Source organism: Hyperolius riggenbachi, chromosome 10, assembly GCF_040937935.1.
Source record: "Hyperolius riggenbachi isolate aHypRig1 chromosome 10, aHypRig1.pri, whole genome shotgun sequence".
NCBI lineage: Eukaryota > Metazoa > Chordata > Amphibia > Anura > Hyperoliidae > Hyperolius > Hyperolius riggenbachi.
In genome coordinates, this window is record NC_090655.1 from 185069194 (window position 1) to 185094741 (window position 25548).

General features: G+C 44.4%; 1 protein-coding gene across 3 annotated transcripts in view; it reads right to left on the reverse strand.

The window, feature by feature from the left end:
* The window catches only part of LOC137534060 (dual specificity protein phosphatase 13A-like), a 79328-nt gene that overhangs the window by 31528 nt on the left and 22252 nt on the right, over positions 1 to 25548 (reverse strand). The window contains exon 1 of one of the 3 annotated variants that reach the window (XM_068255390.1): positions 24636 to 24825. The exons of the other annotated variants lie outside the window; for them this stretch is intronic. Coding sequence (XP_068111491.1) covers positions 24636 to 24799 — 164 coding nt within the window. The 5' untranslated portion in view covers positions 24800 to 24825. Of the gene's footprint in view, positions 1 to 24635; positions 24826 to 25548 lie in introns of those variants that run through there. 3 annotated transcript variants of the gene reach the window in all.

Sequence of the window (25548 nt, forward strand, 5' to 3'; positions counted from 1 at the left end):
CATTTCAGCACACATGGTTAGAAGCTCTGTACTGCTCTGTAATCTGACCTGTTACTCATCTATTAGAAAAACAATTGGCTTATAACCAGCCTTGTTAACCTAAGCTAAACTGACCTGGATAGCCAGTGAATTAACTAGCTGATAACAGAGGAATTCAGCTCTGACTGAAAAAATGCACACTATATGAGTACCTCATCATGGAATTCCTGAACTCTGTAGCTGCTTTTCCTGTTCAGTGCACACTGCTGGAGCTTGTAAACAGCTTGTATGTTACTCAGCAGGGAGGGGGACGGGGCCCCCAAGTCACTGCAGGCTCCTCACAGGGCTACTGGTTGTGATGCCCTGAAGGTGGCTTTGACGTAGTACTATACATAATGCAGGATATGCACATCATTACAGTACAATAATAATACAATAATATTTGTAAAGCGCTTTTCTCCCATAGGACTCAAAGCGCTTTCTCCCATAGAACCTTCACCCTCTTAAAGACTACAGCCATAAGAAGACCAGGTGGAAAATTGCCAGTGAGGCTGCGAGGTGGCCAATACCTCGGATGCAAATATGGGCCCGGAAGGCCACACCATCTGGAGACAACGGAAACTGTTCACTGATGGCAGGTCTGGTTACTAGGTAATGACGTCACATGCACTCCTTTTGTAGGCCCCGCCCACCGCCTCGCAAGACGACCCTCCTGTTTTCACCGGACACAGCGCTGCTGGCCACTGCGCGTGCAACGTTGCCGCAGAGGGGTGTAGCGGATGGCTTTCCCGCTGACAAGCGATTTTTTTATCTACCATTTTGTGAGTATTCATTTTGTTATGCGCAATAAAGTTTCCACCTTGGTAACGCACTTAGAGCGCTCCTTCTCTTCTTAGATGTACCCTCTTAAAAACTTACTTTGGGTCAGTATCTTATACATTTTAACCTATTGAACCACAATGAGTGATGCAGAATTTGTGTGGAGTCCCAGACTGGAACCTTTCCCTACATTTTGTTATTTTAAACCCCACCAGGTTTGGAGATTATATAACCATGGATGCTTTTATCTTATTTCTGCTTTATTATTATTATTATGGTTGCAATCACACTTTTTTTGTGTGTTGCTGGCATCCACTCAGACTCGGAGTCACAGATTGGAGTTCGAGATCGGAGTTGCAATTTGCGGTGTAGAAAAGGCCTAAAGTGTGGACACCAGGGGCCTCTGGCTCCTCAATTGTATGGGTTTCACAGATGGCGTCTATGCATTGGTGACATGGAATGGAATGTGATAATACGTATGCATGATCCGTTAGAGGACAATGACCAATGCACTATGCACAATGTATGGCGACAAATTATTTACAAATAAAGGTGTATTTTTTTGTTTTCTTATTGTACTTAATCAATGATTAGGAGGCATTATTTGCAAAAAATAACTGTAGTATGCCCTCCTGGCATACATATGTAATATGCTGAGCACCTAAGGTATCGATTTATGTATTATCTTTTCAATTCTGTCACTTTTGAAAAGAGAAAATAACAATTTTATTGCATTTGATTCAACTTGTGACGAAAAAGAATTCACATGACATAGGCCTCAGTCCTAAAAAACCCCAAATTCTATTTTCTTGCTTGTCACGGTTAAAGTACTATACCACACACAAAATCGGATAGCATTTTGGGCATACAGCAGACTGTTAACCCCTAGTAGCACCAATGGCTTTTTCAAGGCCATTTTTTTCACCAAAAGTAACAATGTAATTCTTTGTTATCAAAGCCCCTGGAGCATCAGAGCATTAAAGAAAAGACCCAAATGTTACCATTATAAAAACTAGAGACCCATGCCTACTCAGATATTGCTATTTTGTAACAATCGAACATATGCAGATTTGCTGAATTTTGAACAGAACTTTGAAGCAACACATCTCCTGCCCCACCAGGAACCTCTACACCCTGGACCATTGATACACGACCCTTAAAAATGTGTACAAGGCCACTCAAGGTGCTGCACTGGGGAACTCCGACCACAGCTTAATCCACCTGGTCCCCACCTACAGAAGGCACCTGGAAACAACAAAGCCCGCCACAAATACCGTAAAAAGGTGAACAGCCGAGGCTAAGATGGAGCTACAGGCCTGCTTCGATTGCACTGACTGGTCAGCCCTTGAAGCACCCTCCCTGGAGGAATGGGCAGAGAACATCACCTCCTGCATAAGCTTTTGCGAGGAAATGTGTGTCCCTTCAAAGACCTTCAAGATCTTCCCGAATAACAAGCTGTGGTTCAACAGCAAGCTGCGCCGCCTCCGGAAAGCCAAGGAGGTAGGTGGCGCACAAGCACGGCACCCCTGACGAGTTCAGAGATGCAAGGAAAGCCCTAAATCGTGAACTGCGTGCTGCAAAGAGGGCCTACTCTGACAAGCTGGGTCACTACCTCCAGTCAAACAACCCAAGCGAGGTGTGGAAAGGCCTCAGAGCAGCTACGAACTTCAAACCACCCCTCCAGCATGCGACCCCCAGCACCTCACTAGCCGAGGAACTAAATAAGTTTTACGGTCGGTTTGAAAAAAGTCCCAAGCAGCTGGCTAACCCTGCACCCTTGACAACGCTCTCACCGAAGGTCCAGGTCGACCCAGTGTCAGTAGCGGTCCAGGACGAAGATGTTCTCCATCACCTCCGCAGACTCAATGCCAGGAAAGCTGCCGGCCCAGACGGCATATCACCAACTTGCCTGAGAACTTGCGCAGACCAGCTGGCCCCCACGCTCACCTCCCTCTTTAACAGGTCCCTGGCGGAAGGCAGTGTCCCCTCCTGTCTTAAGAGGTCCACAATCATTCCGGTCCCAAAAAAGCCAGGCAACACAGAATACAACAACTCCAGACCAGTGGCCCTTACCCCCATAGTCATGAAGATCCTTGAACGTCTGGTTCTTTTCCACCTGAAACGCCTTGCCAGCCCCCTACTTGATCCACATCAGTTTGCATACAGGGCCAATAGGTTCGTGGATGACGCCATCAACATCAGTCTGGCGTACATCACGGAACACCTCGAAAGACCAAACTCCTACATTAGGATCCTGTTTTTGGACTTCAGCTCTGCATTCAATACAATCTGCCCAAACATACTAAACGACAACCTGGCACTTCTTGGAGTTGACTCAACACTCTGCGCGTGGGTATAAGATTTCCTCTCTAATAGGACGCAACAGGTGAAGCTTGGTAACTGCTTCTCCAGTGTGAGCACTACCAACACAGGGGCTCCACAGGGGTGTGTTCTGTCCCCTCTCCTGTTCTCATTTGTACACCAGCAACTGTACCTCCTCCGCTGAATCCGTAAAGGTCATTACATTTGTGGACGATACCACTATCATCGGGCTCATCGGAGTGGCAGGTGAACATGATTATCGCAGCGAGATAGAGAGAATCTGCAGATGGTGCGAGGTCAACATGCTCGTCCTTAATGCAGCCAAAACAGTGGAACTGATCTTGGACTTTGGGAGACACTCCCCCACACAACAACCAATCTCTATCAACGAGATTGAAGTGTCCAGGGTTTCCAGCATTAGGTTCCTGGGAACTACCCTAACGAGCGACCTAAGGTGGGCGCAGAATACCACCAAAATCCAGAAGAAGGCTCAGCAGAGACTATTCTTCCTGCACCAATTGAAAAAATTTGGTATGCCTCGGGAGCTGCTGTCCAGCTTCTACACTGCCACTATTGAAGCTACCCTCTGCTCTGCCATTATTGTGTGGTATGCGAGAGCAACCGCCAGTGATAAGTATAAGCTCCAAAGAGTTATCAGCTCAGCGGAAAGGACCATCGGCTCTCCTCTGACACCTCTAGATCTCCTCTACACCATCAGAATGAAAACAAGGGCTAACAGAATCTCCCAGGACCCGACTCACCCAGGCTGCCGCTTCTTTGAGCTCCTTCCATCGGGCCGGCGCTACAGGACAATCCGCCCGAGGACTAACAGGCGTAGGGACACCTTTTTTCTAGAGATGGGCCGAACGGTTCGCCGGCAAACGGTTCCAGGTGAACTTAGGTGGTTCGCATTCGCAGAGAACCGGGACCTTTTTTTCAAAGTTCGGTTCGCCCATAGATTTTAATGGCCGCCGACTTTAACGGTTAATAGAAAAGTCCCCTTACATGGTAGAAACACCAAAATTGTTGGGAATGTTAAGTGGAATAGTGGGAACAAGAGGAAAATTTTTTTTTTCAAAAAGACCTTATACTTTTTGAGAAAATCAATTTTAAAGTTTCAAAGTAAAATGAGCCGATTTATAAAAAAAGAACCGATTCATTAAAAAGAACCGGATAATTCAAGAACCGTTAGTATAGCAGAGAATGCGTCCTGAGCAGGACGTGAAGCTGCCGGCTCGCTGCTGTCTCTCCCCACCTGCCTGCACCTGTCACCCTCACCTAGCCTGGCACCCAGTGCACCCATGGGTGCCAGGCTAGGTGAGAGTGACAGGTGAGGAGGTGGGGAGAGACAGCAGGAGCCGGCAGCTATGCGTCCAAAAGGAAGCATTCTCTGCTATGTGGGAGGCGTCGGAGATTTTCAATCAACTTAATTGAAGATCGCAACATAAGAGGATACAGTTCGTTGGATCGTTTACTGTGGATATTGGCGTGGGAAAACTTTTTTAAAGGTACAGGTAAGTATTTATGGTTAATTTAGAATAATAAAATACTTTTCTCGTGGTTGTGTTTTTATTTCATTTAACCCTTTGTGGAAATGGGTAAAGGGTACTTTGTACCCCTATACTCATTTCTCCTGGGAGGGGGGTGGGCATCTGGGGTCCCCTTCTTAAAGGGGACTCCCAGATGCCACCATGAACCCCCCCCAGGGAGTCGTCGCCCCCACCTCCTCCTGGGGCACCGGAGGTGGGGAAGAGCACCTTGTCCGTGGCTTGGCCGCCCCTCCCCCCCGGAGCCCCCCCATACCATGGACCATGCGGGCTGGTATAGCTCAGGGTGCGAAGCCCCAGTCGGCCGGGGCTCCGCATTCTGGCTATCCCAGCCTGCATGGGGGACAAGGGGTTACAGAGGCTCGGGAGGGGGGGGACCTCACGTCATTTTTTTTCATTTATTTCCCACACTCAGCACATAAAAATAGTAAAAAAATGTATATGTATATATATATATATATATATATATATATATATATATATATATATATATATATATATATTTATTTTTTTTAAAGGACTTACGAGGCCACAAGTATGAAAAAAGTTAAATACCATTTCATAATCCATGGAGGACGCCATCTGCGCCCCCGTTCATTCCGCCATGGCACCCGCAGTAATACCGGCCCCGGTCGGGTCCCGACCCCTCCAAACGGGTTGGATTCTCATTCCCCCCTCAATATGGCCGCCACAGATTGCCGCGGCTGCGCAGTCCGCAAAGATGCGATTGCGGCTGCGCAGCTCTAGGTCCTCCTCCCGATGCGTCCGATGTATGCACACATACGTTGCGGGTGCCATGGCGGAATGAACGGGGGGGCACAGATGGCATCCTCCATTGATCTGGATTATGAAATGGTATTTAACTTTTTTCATACTTGTGGCCTCGTTAAGTCCTTTAAAAAAAAATATATATATATATATATTTTATTATTATTTTTATGTGCTGAGTGTGGGAAATAAATGAAAAAAAAAATGACGTGGGGTCCCCCCTCCCGAGCCTCTGTAACCCCTTGTCTCCCATGCAGGCTGGGATAGCCAGAATGCGGAGACCCGGCCGACTGGGGCTTCGCACCCTGAGCTATACCAGCCCACATGGTCCATGGTATGGGGGGCTCTGGGGGGGAGGGGCAGCCAAGCCTTCCCCTCCCCCCCCCCCCCCGGAGCCCTTGTCCAATCCATGGACAAGGGGCTCTTCCCCACCTCCGGTGCCCCAGGGGGAGGTGGGGGCGACGACTCCCTGGAGGGGGTTCATGGTGGCATCTGGGAGTCCCTTTAAGAAGGGGACCCCAGATGCCCACCCCCTCCCAGGAGAAATGAGTATAGAGGTACAAAGTACCCCTTACCCATTTCCACAAAGGGTTAAATGAAATAAAAACACAACCACGAAAAAAGTCCTTTAATTTTCTTAATTACCAGAAATACTTACCTGTACCTTTAAAAAACATTTCCCACGGCAATATTGATTGAAGATCTCCGAAGCCCCCACCCACATAGCAGAGAATACGTCCAAAAGTCCTTTTGGACACATAGCTGCTAGCTCCTGCTGTCTCTCCCCACCTGCCTGCCTGCACCTGTCAACCCCCACCTAGGCTGGCACCCAGTGCACCCATGGGTGCACTGGGTGCCAGCCTAGGTGGGGGTTGACAGATGCAGACAGGTGGGGAGAGCCAGCAGCGGGAGCCAGCAGCTTCACGTCCTTCCGAGGACGCATTCTCTGCTATACTAACGGCTCCTGAATGAGCCGGATCTTTTTAATGAATCGGTTCTTTTTTTTTTTTTTTACTTTAAAATCGATTTTCTCTTAAAAACTATAAGGTCTTTTTGAAAAAAAAAAATTTCCTCTTGTTCCCACTGTTCTTCTTAACATTCCCAGTAATTTTAGTGTTGCTAGCTTTTAAAGGGCCTTTGCAATTAACCATTAAAGTCGGCGGGGGTATATTTTCCCACGGTCAGAAGGAGAATTTACATTGAAACTTTAAGATTGATTTTCTCAAAAACTATAAGGCCTCTTTTTCCCACTGTTCTCCTTAACATTTTATGCAAGTTTGGTGTTTCTAGCTTTTAAAGCGGCTTTGCTATTAACTGCTAAAGTCGGCGGGCGCTTAATTTTTCCACGGTCAGAAGGAGTTGCTTTAAAATTGATTTTCTCAAAAACTATAAGGTATTTTTGAAAAAAAAATTCCCCTCTTGTAGTCACTGAAAGATCTCAGGTGTTAGACACCTTGAAACATCTTTTCCATCACTTTTCTGGCCAGCAGAAATGTTTCTAGTTTTCAAAGTTCGCCTCCCCATTGAAGTCTATTGCGGTTCACGGAAGTTCCTGCGAGGTTCGGCCCATCTCTACTTTTTTCTCCAAGCAGCCGCATTTCAGGACATATTAGCCTGCACTCCTTGGTAGAACTCTTGGTAGAACTCTACTCAAGGTGTGGTACGAAGTTACTTATCCCTGAGCGGCACAATATCCAACCCGGAGGGTTTCCGTAAAAGAGCAAAATACATATTGTACTGCATCATCGACCGACTTAAACTGTGTTACTGCATGTCTTGCTTATCTTGCTTGTATTATATGTTATTGTCTTATTGTTTATGCCTGTCTTGCTTGTACTAATGCCAATCTCTGTCCTTGCTATTGTTGCCACTGCCATGTGAACCACAACCAATTCCGGGTACGACCTCGGTCGCACTTGGCGAAATAAAGATTCTGATTCTGAAAAGGACATTTTTTACAGTTTTTTTTTTTCACTTTCTGACTACAAAGAATTCACATGACATAGACATCTCAGCCCTAAAACAGCCAAAATTCTATTCTCTTGCTCTTCACGGTTAAAATGAAACAATATATGCCAAACTGTTGGTGCAGCAATCCATTATACACAAGGGCCTCTATTGTGGTACGGTTACCATCCATTTTACCGCATAAGTTGTAAAAGCAGTTTGCTATTCTGGTAGATTATATTCATTTATGCGGTAAATTAGGTCATAAAATGTGCGGTATTTTACCAAAAATTGGAATTCTCGTGAAAAATAGGGAACATGTCATCAGATTCTGATGAAGACGGCCGAGGCTCCGTCGATACATGTCAATCTAAAGCTGTTGTGTGGAGAAAGATGGACGCCCCATTTCATATACATAAAAGCCAGCCACCCCCTCCACTTGAAGAACCGCAACACAACAAGTGGCGCACAGAGAACCTAAGTGGAACGCAGGGAAGTGGCGAGCACAGCGTGAGTGAGACGCTCTAGAGGAAGTGACGTCATCACTCGGGACCAAAAGACCGGAAGTTTTTTTTTTTATTTTTTTTATTTTTTTTATTTTTTTTTATTTTTATCTTTTTTTTTTTTCTATATGGACTTCAGCTCAATTTATTGCCCAGCCGATTAGATGCACTTCACTGCAATGCTCCTGTGGCTTTGGGCCCAAGCTTGCATCATAGTCCATATGATATTAATAATCTATATAAAACAAAACACCGACCATACAAAACATACTCCTATACATTTCTAGGACCTAATGCATCCAAAAATTCCATACACCCAGCCATTCATCCTACTATTCATCCATACCTCCCCCCCTCCCCCCTTACAAAGCGTGGGCCTACAGGGATATATCTTTATTTCTTCCATCTCTCATCAGTCGAGTCATATTTTAGGGTACCAATCTAGTGAAGTGCAGTACAGGGCCAGTAAGGGAAGATTGTCAGAAAGAGAAGACAGGTATTTCCCACTGTCTATTTAGTTAATATTTTCTTCCCGTTTACACAATAAATCCTCCCACATGTCTCTATATTCCTTTACTACCTGTGTTCCCTCTGTTGACCCATCCTCATATACTGTCAAAGTTTCACCCATATGTCTGCACCACTCTTCTATAGTCGGAGTCATATTGCTTTTCCAGTATTTGATAATTAAAGCCTTAGCTACCAACATTCCCATTTCTTTCAAAAGCTTCAACACTTTGTCATCACCTTGATTTGAGGTACTGAATATCACTCCCTCAACCGTCAACCTTTCACCTTTCGTCACCTCGCCACCCACTACAAAAGCTTCCAAGTTATCCCAAAATTCTTGAATTTTTGGGCATCCCCACCACATGTGTACTTCATCTCCCATTCCTTTACTGCATTTAATACACTTATCACTATTTGTTCTAGAGATTTTATTAAGCCTCTTCGGTGTCATGTACCACCTTGCCAGCACTTTATATTGCACTAACAGTAAGCTAGTATCATGAATTGTGCTCAACCTCTGCCATATATTATGCCATCTATCAGCTAAATTTCTATCTAAATCCTTCTCCCAGCCGTCACAATACGCTGGTGGGGTCACACTATACAGATCTGCAAAGAGTATATAGTAGTAGGAGATTATTCCTTTCGGGCAACTCTTTGTATAGATAATTTTCTCAAATATATTTAATCTTTCCTTTATTTTTTTTACCCGATGATCTTAGTTTGTTGATCTAGCTACTGACTTGATTTACCCACCAAAACCCTTTCCCTCCATTTTTGTTTAGAAGACTATCGATTTCAAGTTCTTTATTGCCTATCAAATCAAGTATTCTAATGTCCATTGCAATATTATTTCTTTCAAACCAGTTTAAGTTGCTGGCCGGTGGAAATCCCTTATTGTCTTTCAAGGTCATTAATGGGGAGATGCCCATTTGTTTATCACTCATTTTTATTGTCTGTGATAGTATCCTTAAAGTTGGTTTAATCAATACATTCGCCGTAGTTTTACTTTGTAGCTGTATGTTCTCGGGGATCCATGAGAAGATCTTTGTAAAATCTATTTCATTCTGTTCCAAAGCAGTCCAGATCGACCCAGAATCCCCTCTACTTTCTGCCCACCTCCACATGGTAACCCTTGCCAGATGTATGCTTTTATAATACCACATTAGATTCGGTGCCGCCAGGCCTCTGTTCTCATTTCTTCTGCATATTATATTATATTTAATCCGCCTCTTGCTATTAGCCCAAATAAAGTCTTGGAAGATTTTATGCCAAGTTTTAAACCAGACTCCCGATATTTTTACTGGGACGCATTGCATTACGAACATGATTTTAGGCAATATCATCATTTTATTGATCGCAATGCGGCCTACTACATTAAACAGTGGCCTATCCCAGTTTTTCAACTTTCCTTTCAAGTCTTCTATCAGATTGTTGTAATTAGCAGCAAATAGATTATCCACCCTGCTACATATTTTTATCCCCGGAAGTTGCGTGAGTGGCAGCACTATGTAAGACAGGATCCCTGGACCCGGCGGGAGCCAGTGAGGATATTGAGTATATCTAGGATGCATTCCCTGGATCGGCCATTATAAGAAAACTCGGATGGTGAGATCTACGCTATGTTTTATTTTTATCGTGTATGCAATAGTTCTAGCAGTCTCCCTGTGAGGAGGTAAGCAGATTATTGGAAAAACTCGCAATATAATACGATCAATCTTTTAATCTACAGAATATACAAATTCCTGGGAACTGTTTTTGGTGACAGTATCTACCAACTTTGGAAATACATATGCAAATCCTGTGTGGAGATTTTCCTAGGAATTGTGAAGCTTTTATATAGTTTTTTAAGTTGGATCTAAAAATTTTTTTTGCATTTTTAAAGGGGAACCAGTACGTTCTAGTGAGTGTGTATGTGAGTGCATGTGTGGAGTGTGATATATATGTTAATATTTTAAAGTGGACCCAAATTAAAAATACAAGATTTCAGAAATAAAATCTATTTTCTAAATTCTAATAATAAATAGTATCCTTTTTTTTTAGTTGCATGATGACAAATATAAAATATTTTATATTTATTGTAGGAACCCCTCCCTTCCTTTCAAATTGCCGGACAAAATCCGTCAAACTGGTGGATTAGGTGGTTTCCAGCAATGGAGGAATTGCTAATGGCTGCCCCAAGTATAACCCTAGTTATTAAAAGAGAAGGCTGAAAAGCATGCACTGAAATGCTCATAGGTTTGAAGGAGTGTGTATTTATCTTTGTATGTGTTAGAGTGGTGCAACTAAATCTTTTTAATTAAAAAAAATGTTTGGTTTGGGTCCGCTTTAAGATTTTTGAGTGTAACAACTCCCTTTTTATGGAAATAAATTGTTCTATTGACTAGAAGAACAGATTGTGATCAATCATATCCAGCGCACCTCTCATTAATACACAGTCCCATTGTTTGTTTGCATAGCCCCAGAAGAGATTGGACATCAAAAAACAAGCCACAAATGTCACCATTATGGAAAGCTAACAACTAGGGATATTCTAAAGTGGTTGTTTTGTGAGCTACCTGCTCATGTAGTGTTGCTGAAACTTTCCAAAGTGTCATTAGACTGTAATTTGAAAATGACAATTTTTTAAATATGATTACCGTAAGTTTGTCCCTACCTATTTTTATGTGTGCCTAATTTGAATATATCACTTTACAACAGTGATGACAAATACATTGGGTTTGTGTTTCATTTCATTTGGGGGGATTAGGGCAGGAATATGTCGCTGCCTTAACCAAATTTTTAAGATGCATCGGATGCAATTGTTGTTTGGGCAGGGAGAAAAATGAGGGGCTTGAGGACTTTCTTCCTCCTGGAACTGCAAGTAGGTGTCCTGATTTTTTTTGTAAATAAAAATGTGTTCTGTATGGCCATTTGGAAAAGATAAAGATAAGAGTGCTTTTTTGTTGCTCTATCACCACTTTTTGAATGATAAATAAAAATATTGAAGATTTAACTTAGAAGGGTCGAGTCCAGATTTGGATTGGATGTGTATGGACATTGTGAAAAGATAAATGCCAGTGGCATAGCTAGAGATCATGGGCCCCATGGCAAAACTTTCATGGGGCCCTCTGATGTAGGCACTCTTAAGCAATGCCACCTGCCCCTACCCTATCGATATAAGTTAAAAGGACCATTTACAATATCATACAATTAACACTGCACATAGTTCATGGGCCCTGAGACAAAGTCAGAGGGTAGAGAAACACAAGAAAGTTAACGGTGAATACATTAAATACCACCTGGGCCCCCCTATGCTACAGGGCCCCATATCACCTGCTATGGCTGCTATGGCTATTGCTACGCCCCTGGTAAACGCTACCTTTTTATACCATGCTCTCCTACGTTCGGGGTTACCGCCAGGAAGGTTAAAGGATATCTAAGGGGACAGCCCTACTTAAGCGTTTAAAGCAGCTGGGATGTGGTCTGCACCCTCCTTTCCTCCCCAATTGCTTTCAATTACACAGAAAAGGGCTTGGACCAGGGCCGCGACCCTCCCCTGGGTCACCAGCTCTTCCCCCGAAGCAATATGGTGCAATGGCTGCAAAACGTGCACAGTTGGGCAGGCTGTGCACACACCTATGCACTTGGCAGATCTCCATGGCTGCGCTCTCCGAGGCCGCCAGAACACCATTTACACTTGCTCAAATGATGTGAGCATGCGCGGTTTTCTGGCGGCCGCCAAAAACACGGATGGGGCGGCCGAGTCCGACAATTGCGGGGGCACCGGTACAGCCTGCCCAACTGCTCAAGCGCGGCAGCCATTGCACTGTACTGCTTCCGGGTGAATGCTGGAAAACCAGGGGAGGCTCAGGGCCCCGTCCGGACCCTTTTCTGTGTAATTGGAGGCAATCTGGGAGGAAAGGAGGACGCAGCCCGCTTCCTAGCTGCTTTACATACCAAAGTAGGTACATACTTTTATAAGAGCTGATATGCTTTAAGCTGTTTGGTCAGATTTACAATTTCAAAATCAATTTTTACTAAATCTGCTGCTCTGCATCTGACCCTCTCACGCCAGAAGTAGGATGCAAGATACATTCCCTTTTAGGTGGACAGATACAGTTATTACCTACTTGGGGATTCAACTGACTCGCAACCCAGCAGACTTATGCCAACACAATTACAAGACGTTGGAAGGGAAAGTAATGGAAGACCTGGAATGCTGGAAGGGAAAGTCACTTTCTTGGTTTAGTAGGGCCGCTGCCTTGAAAATGATGAGATTACCCAGAATCACATATCTTTTGCAGTCACAATTCTTCTCTAGAAATCATGGGTACAGGCTTACAGCGCCATTTGCTACGCTTCGTCCCTCTAGAATCAATAAACATGACTGAGGGGGGAGAGGCTTCCTATCAGAGTGCTCTCACTTTACATCTCTGATATGCTTTTAGTTCAAGATGTCTGGGGTGTAGCTATAGCCCCCGCAACACCCGTGACCGCAGTGGGGCCCAGAGCTCATAGGGCCCCGCCTATGCTGGCTGCCTACTAGTGCCTGGCTGCGTGGGTGGACGGGCAGGGCAAGTCGGATAGTGTGGGTGGCATGCAGTATTGAAGTGCTGACATTGGGGAATCCCTGCTGCTGCTCAACGTGTGTGAGTGAGTGAAGGCAGTACAAGATTATGGTCAGCCGCTGGACTCAGCATCAGATGCACATACTGTATGCTTCGGCAGCTGGCAGACAGAGGGAGAAGCCGCGGGCTGCATGCATTGAGTATGCAAATGAGTGATCAGTGCTGATCACTCAGCTCACCTCTGACCTTTCTCTTGACCATATCTTCTCCTGTGCTGCTGCTGCTGTATGCTCCACACTTCTTTCCCAGGCAGCAGGTAATTAAGCGGCCAGAGTGGGTGCCCTCTCTCCTACTCCAACCAGCACTAGTAGGGGATTATTTGAGGAAAGTTAACCTTCAGTGCAGTAGTACTATTTTAATGGCTTCCTGCAACTTGCCTGTGATTTCTCTGTCTCCCCTTTCACATAACTAATGACTCTCACTGCATAGGATAAAGGGGAAAGAAGCGCCCAGAGAAGATAAAATGCATTAAAAACAAATAAGATGAAAAAAAGTGAGGTGGCTTACTTCAATGAAGACAAATTCACGTATTAAAGGGGAACTTCAGCCTAAACAAACATACTGTCATTAAGTTACATTAGTTATGTTAAATAAAATAGATAGGTAATATAATCTCTTACCCACCCTGTTTTAAAAGAACAGGCAATGTTTGTGATTTCATGGGGGCAGCCATCTTTTTTGTTGAAAGGAGGTGACAGGAAGCATAAGACACAGTTCCAACTGTCCTGTGTCCTGATCTCCCCTCCTAGTTGCTAAGCAACCAGAACAACATCAGAAATCACATCATGCTTTGCACAGCATCAGGGGAAAAATGCCCGGGCAGTTTTCTTTGATGGGGCGGAGCTTAGCTTCTATGCAGCTGAAAATTAGACTTTGGTAAGAATAACAAAGTTCTGATGCTGTGAAACTCTTAAAGAAACAACAAGCCTTTTCAGTGCTGCTAAGTAGATTTTTAGTCTGGAGGTTCACTTTAATAGAATTTTATTGCAGTGGCAACGGGTTTCGTGGGTGCATACCCACTTCTTCAGGCTAAATAGCAGTGCCTAATAGTGCTTGTAGCCACAAATAAGGTGCCTCTCTCTGCATGTTTGACTCAAGTTCTTTATGTGTATCTCTCACTTCCTCTACATGTCTCAGTGTGTTTCTGTGTGCCTTTCTCACTAGCCACTTGTTTCTCTATCAGTTTGGCGCATGCCCATGGCTGTCTCCCCCTTTTTTGTCACTCTCACTACTGGGGATGAGTGTTCGAATTTGGAGCAGCATTCTAAGTGCTTAGAATCTGAATTTTAACATATCTGGACAGTGGCAGGGGCATTTAACTCACCCCTTTTGCCGCCTCTGCCCGCTGCACTCAATGTTGTGTTCCAGGCAGCTCTCTTATTCTTCCTCCATCACAGCCAAAAGGAGGAAGTGTCAAAGAGCTGGAACACAATGTGGAGTGCAGCAGGCAGAGGCGTCAATAAGGGAGAGTTAAAGGAGAACTGTAGTGAGAGGTATATGGAGGCTGCCATATTTATTCCCTCTTAAGCAATACCAGTTGTCTGGCAGCCCTGCTGGTCTATTTGGCTGAAGAAGTGTCTGAATCACACCAGAATCAAGCATGCACCTAATCTTGTCATAGCTGTCAAAATTGCCGGAAACACCTGTTCTGCTGCATGCTTGTTCAGGTCCTATGGCTGAAAGTATTAGAGGCAGAGGATTAGCAGGATAGCCAGGAAACTGGTATTGCTTAAATGGAAATAAATACATCCCAATAAAATTAAATTATGTATAGTCAAATATGCCCCCAGTACTGGGTAGCCCACTCCCCACTATGGATAGCCAGATGTTCCCCCAGTAGCCCCCCTCCCCATAGCTAGATGTGCCCCCAGTATTAGGTATCCCCCTCCCCAGTATGGATAGCTAGATGTTCCCCCAGTAGCCCCCTTCCCATAGCCAGATGTGCCCCCAGTAATAGATAGCACCCACCACCAGTACAGGTAACTAGATGTGCCCCCAGTATTAGGTAGACCCCTTCCCCAGTATAGATATCCAGATATGCTACCAGTTTTAGGCAACGCCTTTCCCAGTATAGCTAGCTAGATATGCCCCCAGTATTAGGTAGCCCCCTTCCCAGTATAGATAGACAGATGTGCTCCTATTATTAGGTAGCCCTCCCAAACCAGCATAGATATTTAGATGTGGCCCCGTTATTAGGAAAGCCCCTCCGCCCAACCTAGAATAGTTAGCCAGACATGCCCATGGTATTAGGCAGTTCCCTTCCCCAGTATAGATATCCATGTGTACCTGCTGTATTAGGTAGACTCCCCCCATATGCGGAGCAAAGCGTGCTTATAGCAGTGACTCACCTTTCAGTGTTGCTAGGATATCTCCTCAGCCTGTCGCTTTTCACAACATCTCATCTCTTTAATACCCCCAGCGGCACACGTAATGAGAGACGCCACTAGAGGACATCATAGTGATGAGACTCTGTGAAAGGCAGGTGAGCCACCTCTACAAGAATGCTCTGCTCTGCATATCACCAGGCCAGGGGGAGCACTCGGGGGGAGGGGAGCACTCAGGGGGGGGGGCAGGCCCCCTTCAGGGCTCTGTATCCAGAAGCTGGTGCCTCTTGAGCCTCAGCCCAGCCCTAGGGAGGGTAGGTGACTCGACTATAAGCAAGGCTGATTTTTTTCAGCACATTTTTTTTTTGTGCTGGAAAACATGGCTTACACTCGAGTGCAAACAGTAATTACATCTTGAATTCAATGTCATCAATCAATCAATTTTTCTTTCTTTCCTGTGCTTTAGAACATAAATTAATTAATCTCTTAGGCTAAGCCAAAAATATTGTAGTAATATGAATATGTAAAATGTCAAAGTAGGACTGAAGTTCTTTTTTTTTTTTTTTAGTTTTTGATAGTGTGTGGGAGGGTTAAATATGAGCTCATGCTTTCATTGTTCTCTACTCACTTGAAGAAAAGGAAGAAAAGTATCTTCTAAAATCTATAACATTTATTTATCACAAATTATAAAAATATATAATAACTTAATTCTTTATAAAAACCAGAGCACTAGCTCCAATAACCTGAGGGACATGATCATCGACCTGTGGGCCCAACATTTGATTGTTAGCATCATAGATAGGTCAAACAGTTTGAAAAGCTGGAGCTCACAGCAAAAAATAGGCCTAAATAGTGTGGACCACAAAAAACAGTTCAGATTCAAAAAAGAGGTATATGTCTGAAGTGCACAAAGATGTAGAATCCTGAGCAATCCAAAATAGTATCATGGATCCAGACAGAAAACTTCCCTAATATTGCAGTGTACATAGATAGCAGTAGGTATTCCTCATCATCAGAGTAGCAGTGTTCCTGGGTAGACAATATATTCAGTACAATCACCAACTCAGGTGCCCCTTCTTTGTTCTTCAATCATATTACATAAGCGAAATTCATCAAGGCATCGCGACATCCATCAAACATACTGTTTACGTGACCGTTAACCTCAAAATCAGTTGTAGTATAGGATAGTATAGGATATAGCTTAGGAGATCACTGTGTTAGTAATCAACAGGTAAGTGGATATACAGTGCAGAAGTCCGCCAGGGATTGTTCCCTTATGCAGCTCTCCGTTAGCCTCAGAATCAGTTGTAGTATAGGCTATAGTGTAGGAGATCACTGTGTTGTTAGTCAACAGATAAGTAGATGTACAGTGTAAAAGTCCGCCAGGGATAGTACCCTTATGCAGCTCTCCAATCCATATAAGGTCACGTGATGGAAGATATAGCGTAGATGTTATGTGAACTCAAAGTATGGGGGTCCCGTGATGGGCTGTATTACTGCCTCTGTACATTGCCCTCAATTAGGTTGGTGTTGGAAAAATTTAGTGTCCATCCATGTGCATATCATCATAATAAGGTGCATAAGATGCAAGAAGATACTCATCCGCTCTGTACAGATCGATGTCAGTGGTCCCCCAGGTGGAGCAATGCTACTGGTGGGCGATGAGCCCTGGTTTGCCGACCGGTTTCACTGGCAAAGTCGCCAGCATCATCAGGGCAGGCTCATCATACAATCCCGTCTGCACGGATGCCGGCCTAATAATGGCGCCCGGCGGCCCCAGGACGCCACGCCGCAATTAAAATTATGTTGCTCCAAAATTATGATGACGCTGATGATTGAATTACATGAGGTGGAAATCACCTGTGTTGATGACCAGATTAAAGATTTTGATTCTAAACTGGAGCCCTTCAGGGAACACCCATTTCTCCAACAAAGCAAAGAAAAATTGAAAAAACATCTGGAGAATTATAATAGGGGTATAGTTGATATGAAGGAGAGGAAGTTTGAACGAGACAGATTGGCATATGCCATGGGCCAAGCCTATAAATGGAATACCAATAGACCTAAACCCAATCCCCGCCCACAACCTACACCTTCTTTACCTAACAAGCCTGCTCAACCCAGGCCTAATAAACCTAACCCACACCCTAAAGCTCCAAATCCTACACACAAACAGTCACCGAGTTCATCCCTATCCTCACTGAGTGAAATGAATCTAGGAGGTCTGAATCCAGCCCCCCAAAAATTTAAAAAGTCACAATTAGACATCTCACAAACACACTTTGATATTTTTTCACCTAAAAGAAAAGGAGCTCCTTCGGCATCCTCTCTGGAATCACTCCTATCTAATACCTCACATGAGGAATCTTTATCCTCTCCTAATCTTGGTTCACAATCCTCACTGTCCTCTGTGACATCACAACAACATTTTTTAGGAGTGGGTGGGCCAGATACGAGGGACAGGGGAGGCACATTGAGATCAGGCAGGTTGAAGGACAAACATGGCCATCAGCACAAGTAAACCAACAATTGGTGTATAAATCAGCATTGAATGCTGACACCATGGACGAACTTACGTCGAAACAAATTATTAATTTATCTGACTGGCGGACTTCTGCACTGTATATCCACTTACCTGTTGATTACCAACACAGTGATCTCCTAAGCTATATCCTATACTATCCTATACTACAACTGATTTTGAGGTTAACGGTCACGTAAACAGTATGTTTGATGGATGTCGCGATGCCTTGATGAATTTCGCTTATGTAATATGATTAAAGAACAAAGAAGGGGCACCTGAGTTGGTGATTGTACTGAATATATTGTCTACCCAGGAACACTGCTACTCTGATGATGAGGAATACCTACTGCTATCTATGTACACTGCAATATTAGGGAAGTTTTCTGTCTGGATCCATGATACTATTTTGGATTGCTCAGGATTCTACATCTTTGTGCACTTCAGACATATACCTCTTTTTTGAATCTGAACTGTTTTTTGTGGTCCACACTATTTAGGCCTATTTTTTGCTGTGAGCTCCAGCTTTTCAAACTGTTTGACCTATCTATGATGCTAACAATCAAATGTTGGGCCCACAGGTCGATGATCATGTCCCTCAGGTTATTGGAGCTAGTGCTCTTGTTTTTATAAAGAATTAAGTTATTATATATTTTTATAATTTGTGATAAATAAATGTTATAGATTTTATAAGATACTTTTCTTCCTTTTCTTCAAGTGAGTAGTCTATAATTTATGAGTCTCAGACTCAAAGGAAGCACTCCATTTGTAAATTTGAGACCCACAGAGTGAATAATCTTTCATTGTTCTCTGTTACCCAGTTGCTGAGATTAGCCCACACTTCCTGTCACCTTTGCACCTACAGTATTGCTGCAAAGTGAAACCCCTAGTTCAACCTCCCAAGCATTGCTTAAAGGGCAACTGAAGTGAGTGGGCTATGGAGGCTGCCATATTGATTTCCTTTTAAGCAACACCAGTTGCCTGGCAGTCCTGCTGATCCTCTGTCTCTAATACTTTTAGCCATAGATCCTGTACAGGCACGAGGCAGATCAGGTGTTTCTGACATTATTGTCAGATCTGAAAAGATTAGCTGCATGCTTCAGTTCTTGGGCACCACCATCACAGATGACCTGAAGTAGGGGGAGAACACCAGCATAAACCAGAGGAAGGCTCAGCAAAGACTGTTCTTCCTGGGACAACTGAGGAAGTTTAGTATGCCGTGGTATCTGATGACTTGCTTCTATACCGCCAGGGGTGAGCCTGGTGTGCCTGGCACCTGGGTGCAAGATTTTCTCTGGCGCCTATGGGAGTGGATAAATTAACCGCACCCAACCACATAACCACACCCATGTCCTGCCTAATCACACCCATGTCCCCTATTTAGGCAGTGAGTGACAGGGACCCCCGTTTAGGCAGTGAGTGACAGGGACCCCCGTTTAGGCAGTGAGTGACAGGGACCCCCGTTTAGGCAGTGAGAGACAGGGACCCCTGTTTAGGCAGTGAGTGACAGGGACCCAGGTTTAGGTAGTGAGAGACAGGGACCCCCTTTAGTGAGTGACAGGGGCCCCCTTTAGGTAGTGAGTGACAGGGACCCCGTTTAGGTAGTGAGTGACAGGGACCCCCGTTTAGGTAGTGAGTGACAGGGACCCCCGTTTAGGTAGTGAGTGACAGGGACCCCCGTTTAGGTAGTGAGTGACAGGGACCCCCTTTAGGTAGTGAGTGACAGACCGGGACCCCCTTTAGCTAGTGAGTGACAGACAGGGACCCCCTTTAGGCAGTGAGTGACAGGCACCCCCTTTAGGCAGTGAGTGACAGGGACCCCCCCCCCCCCTCTAGCCGCCACTCCCCCCTCACCTTGCAGTCCCAGACCTCAGGATCAGCGGGCGACCCAACCAGTAAGAGCGGGCGCCGGACGCACCCGCTCTATATGCGGAAGTGATGTCACTTCCGCATATCAGTGCGGTGTGCTAGGTCCTAGCGCCCGCACTATTGGTCGCCGCCTGATCGAGGTCTGACACGGCTAGAGGGAGGGAGAGAGGGAGCAACATCTAGAGGGGGTGAGCGGCGGCCGGGCGACGCCTGTCAGAGAGAGGCGCCTAGGTGCAATGCACCCGCAGCACCCGCCCAGGCGCGGTCCTGTATACTGCCACCATCGAGTATATCCTGTGCTCCTCCATTGTTGTCTGGTACACAGGCGCATCTGCAATTGATTGACTCAAGCTTCAAAGAGTTATCAACACTGCAGAGAGGATCATCGGGTCACCCCTGCCATCTCTGGACCTCTTAGACACCAACCAACTGAGGTTCAGGGTAAACAATACTGAATGACCCCTCCCACCTCGGCAGGCACTTCATCACCCTCCTCCCCTCGGGTCGCCACCTCAGAACCATCTCCACCCGAACTATCAGGCACTGGAACTCTTTCTTCCCACATGCGGTCCTTCTCCTGAACGCATAGGTCCCTAATGTTACTGCATTGTAGCTCCTGCGCCCCGTCTCTGTGATGTTAAGTGCTCCGCTGTTTATCTGTATGTCTTTATGCCTGTTTATATGTCTGTAAACTGTTCTATTGCAGTGTGTACCACAGACAATTCTGGGAGCAACCTCAGTGGTCGCACTTGGCGAATAAAGTCGATTCTTATTCTGATGCTCGTTTCAGGTGTATGTGATTCAGACACTACTGCAGCCAAATAGATCAGCTGGGTTGCCAGGCAACTGGTATTGTTTAAAAGGAAAGAATATGGCTGCCTCTATTTGCATTGCAGCTGCAGTTCCTCTCTGCTCATACAACAATTAACCTTCCACCACCCTTTGTATTGTGTTTATCAAAGCCATGTGTGCCTCTCATTGCTCTGCAAATAATAAGAAAGCATTTGTCATTGCTGTTTTATTTTACATTTCATAATGACTCTGGGAAGGATGTGGGAGGGATTCAATTATTTTTACACACTTAGCATAAATAGCTACGTAAATATGACTGTTCTCAGCTTTAGTGCTGGCCACAAAGAGTACATGTCTCAGGAAAGGGAGGATATAAGTTGAGTCAGGTGATCAGTGCACATAAAGACTGGCTGCTGTCCCCTCAGAGCACCTTTTATGTGAAGATGGGATAGGTGGTGGAGTTTGGACAGTTGTCTCTAAAAAAAAAAAATTGCAGTCATCTCAAAAGGAAATCGGACTAGAGATTCCAGCAACCATATATTTTAAATATATTTACTGTAAAAAGTACAGATGTGCAATGCACAAAACTTTGAGCAATGCCAATTGATCGACATTCACTAACTTATGCACTAAAATAGGGCTTGAACTACCTTCTTTTGCCCGTTTTTAAACTAGTAAACAACAATGGTATCACCATCTCACATATTTATTTACACAGTAGAATAGTTTATAGTAAACTCCAAGGGACCAGGAAAAGTAGTTTACTATATCAAAAATAGTCATACTTTGTATATTTATACAGATGCATTTGCTGCTACCTGAGGACTGAGTTTACTATATCAAGAGGTTTAATATATCAGAGTTTACTATAAAGAGATTTTACTGTACCATATACTGAGCATGCATACAGAACCACTGTTTATACCGTAGAACACTGATAGCTTTAGTTTTATAGTTGTTGATGTCAGGCGTCACTAGGCCTTTCGATCCGGGGCACCGCCCATGCACCTGATGCCATGGTGGCCTGGATCGATTATGGTCAGAGTGCCCCCTGAGCTGCGCTCCCAGGCCCCCTGAGTCCTCATACCTCATATTGCGGCGCCCGCCCTTCGCTTCCTCTTCCCCCCCGCTGGTCCCTGCACGTCCCCCCCTCCTGCTCCACTCATCTACGAACAGCGACAGCTTACCTCTGCCTGGATTCCAGTGTGGAGCCTGGAAACCAAAGCCGCAGACCTCTCTCTTCCTCCTCTGTTCCCCTAGTGACCGGCTTCTGCTAATGACGCTGATCTGCTAATGATATACTGAAATCCCCATAGCTACCTACCTATACTGGGGACCCATATCTGCCTACCTATACTGAAGGCCGCATACCTACCTACCTATACAAAGCCCCATACCTACCAATCTACACTGAGGACCCCATACCTACCTACCTATACTGAGGACCCAATACCTACCTACCTATACTGAAGGCCCATACCTACCCACCTATACTGAGGACCCCATACCTACCCACCTATACTAAAGGCCCATACCTACGTACTTATACTGAAGGCCCATACCTACCTACCTATACTGAAGGCCCCATACCTACCTACCTATACTGAAGGCCCCATACCTACCTACCTACCTACTTACCTACCTACCTACCTATACAAAGCCTCATACCTACCTACCTATACTGAGGACCTCATACCTACCTACCTATAATGAAGATCCCTATACCTAGCTATCTATACTGAAGGCATCTATACCTAAGTACCTATCCTGAAGGCCCCATACCTACCTACCTACCTATACTGAGGACCCCATACCTACCTACCTATATTGAAGGCCCCATACCTACCTACCTACCTATACTGAGAACCCCATACCTACCTACCTATACTGAAGGCCCCATACCTACCTACCTATACTGAGGTCCCCATACCTACCTACCTATACTGAAGACCCCTATACCTAGCTATCTATACTGAAGGCATCTATACTTAGGTACCTATCCTGAAGGCATCTATACCTAGCTACCTATGCTGAAGCAATGCCCCTGGGCAAAGCAAATCAAAGCCCCCAGCAAAGCAAAGCCCCCAAGCCCCAGCCTAGAAAAGCCCCCAGCAAAGGTAAACCCCCTGGGCCCCAGACAAGCAAAGCAAAGCCCCAGCAATGCAAAGCCCCCGGTCCCAGAAATGCAAAGCCCCTGGGTCTCAGCCCAGCAAAGCAAAGCCCCCATCCCAGAAAAGCAAATCCCCAGGCCCCCAGACCAGCAAAGCAAATCCCTCAGCCTAGCAAAGCCTCCGGGCCCCAGCCCAGCAAAGTGTACAGCCAAGCAAAGCTCCCAGCTCAGCAAAGCCTAGTAAAGCCCGCAGCCCAGCAAAACGTCCAAAAATGCCCTCACCCCCGTGAAGCCCCAAGCAAATTGCCCAGCCCAGCAAATCACCCAGTAAAGCCCCAGCCCCAGGCCCAGCACCCAGCAAAGCCAGGCAGGCACAGCATCACCACTAGCCAGGCAGCTCAGCATCACCACCAGCAAGCCCAGCATAACCGCCACCCGAGTACAGCACACAGGCCAGCCAGCCGAAAACAAGATAGAAGCCAGGTGAGGGGCTTATTTATTTATTTATTGCATTTATAAAGCGCCAACGTATTACGCAGTGCTGTAAATGTGAGATACTACCTATTGAATATATTTACTACCTATTGAATATATTTAAGTTACACCACTGCTATGTTCGTGTACATTTGGCCCCACCTATGACCACGCCCACTTTGCCACGGCATGACCACGCCCATTTTTCCACGGCTCGCTGCGCGCGCCACACAATCTTGCTGCCCAGGGGTGCCCCGGATCTCCCAGGAACCTAGAAACGCCCCTGGTTGATGTCAACTTGTAGTTAACTGTTTCCGGTTATTCTGGACTTCATCGGTGTAGAGTAAAGGATGATCAATGATATGCAAATTCTTCAGAGTTTATGCGCATTAATGTAAATTTTTATGCAAATATATGCAGCTTGAAATTGAACCAATCAATTTAAACCTGGGTGGGACTTGATTGGTGCATTTTCAAGCTGCAAATATTTGCATACAATTTTACATAATGGCATAAACTCAGAAGTATTTACATATCATTGATCATGCCCAGTGTAGAGATGCACATGAGGATGAGGAAATCAGTACATCTGCGATAAGTGACAATAAAATCTGAAGTAGCTGGAATAATCCATAGACATTATGTGAAATGTAATATTTTGTCATTTTGTCATTATTTTATTTTAAAAGCTTACAAACTGATATTTTGTATAATTTTTAAAGTTACCTTTATTAAAGGGTTATATATATTTATTTATTTATTTTTTTGCAAGTCAACAATTAGCAAATGTTATAGGCTTATAGGTCAGTTTGCAGAACATTTTTTTCAAATAGGTGCTTGTTTGCATGAGGCCCCTTTGAAAAGGAACAAATGCACACCTCAATACTTTGAATAGATTAGATATTAAAATTGACTAAAATGCTTTGTCTAATCAAAATCAATTCAAAGTTATGGTCCGCTCAATTGTTTTCAAGTAATTTTATCAGTCACACCATGACTGGGAAAGGCCGTTTTATTTTCAAAATAGTGACTGCGATAGTTATATTACTGGTATATCAAATTCCTGCCAGAATCTCATCTAATATCAACTGGAGCAAGGTGCAACCAGGAAAACGGTTAATACTGTATTGGTTAAGCTGGAAGCACAGTGATGGCTGGCTACCACTTAGAAAATTCCCGATATGCTGCCACAGGCACTGTGGGCAGGTGCTTATATGCCCATGAGATTTTTAAGTTTTTTGAATACACAATCAAGATCTTTTCTAGATCATAGGACATCATCACTTACCATGGCATAAGTAAATAGTGCTTTAAGTAATGATGGGCTATGAATTCTACTAACAGTAAAATTTCCACTGAAACAGGTGGATTAAATCTAGTCAATGAATACCTCTAACTGCAGGCTAATTCACTTGCTGCCAGCTAATTTATCTGCAGCGTCTAGGTTTGACTTGCTCACTTAGAAATGCGTACATGAGCTGAAATTATTGCTCCTCTCTAGTGTTATCATACTTGATTCAGTTGACAGCACAATACTCACAGATCTCCCAAGTATAAATTTGGCCACACTTCATTCACATGATGAGAGAATGAAGGATGTTTACTATCCAGGAGTTTTTGAAGCTCTGCTATCGTAGGATGTATATATGTCTGCTTCTCTTCTCCTTTGGACAGTGCTGTGTAACCCTCTGTTTCCTCCGCCATAACAACACACACAGGAAGTGAAGACAGGAGTCGTAGAAAGTCTGTGTGACAGCAGAACTGTGATTGCATGTGACAGGTGACAGGTCTGAGATGTTAAAGTGACACACCATCCAGTGCAGTATAAATGTTTTCCTTTAAAAGTTTCTAGTTAACAAAAAAATGTGCCATTAAATGAAAATCTGTGTTTGTACAGTATGTGCAAAGTCAGGAAAAGGAATAAAAAGCATTAAATTAACTGTTGTGTTTTTATTGAATGAATGTATTAAAGGACCTCTGTCATGAAAATCTTAACATTTAAAATACATGTAAACATATACAAATAAGAAGTACATTTCTTCCAGAGTTAAATGAGCCATAAATTACTTTTCTCCTATGTTGCTGTCACAGTGAGTAGTAGAAATCTGACATTACTGACAGATTTTGGACTAGCCCATCTTCTCAGGGTTTCTTAGGGTTTCCATTATTTTTAAAAGCACTTAGGGAATGGCAGTTGCTCCGTCCAACTGCCAAAAAAGTGTACGGTGAGCAGGGAGGCTGTCCAGCATCATTGTATAAATCTTTTTCAGGGAATGTCTTTATAAAGAATAAAGTCCATGGTGAAAATCCCCTATGGAGAGATGGACTAGCCCAAAATCTGTCAGTAAAGTCAGATTTCTACTACCTACTGTAAGTGACAGCATTATAGGAGAAAAGTCATTTATGACTCATTTTACTCTGGAAGAAATGTACTTCTTATTTTTTATGTGTTT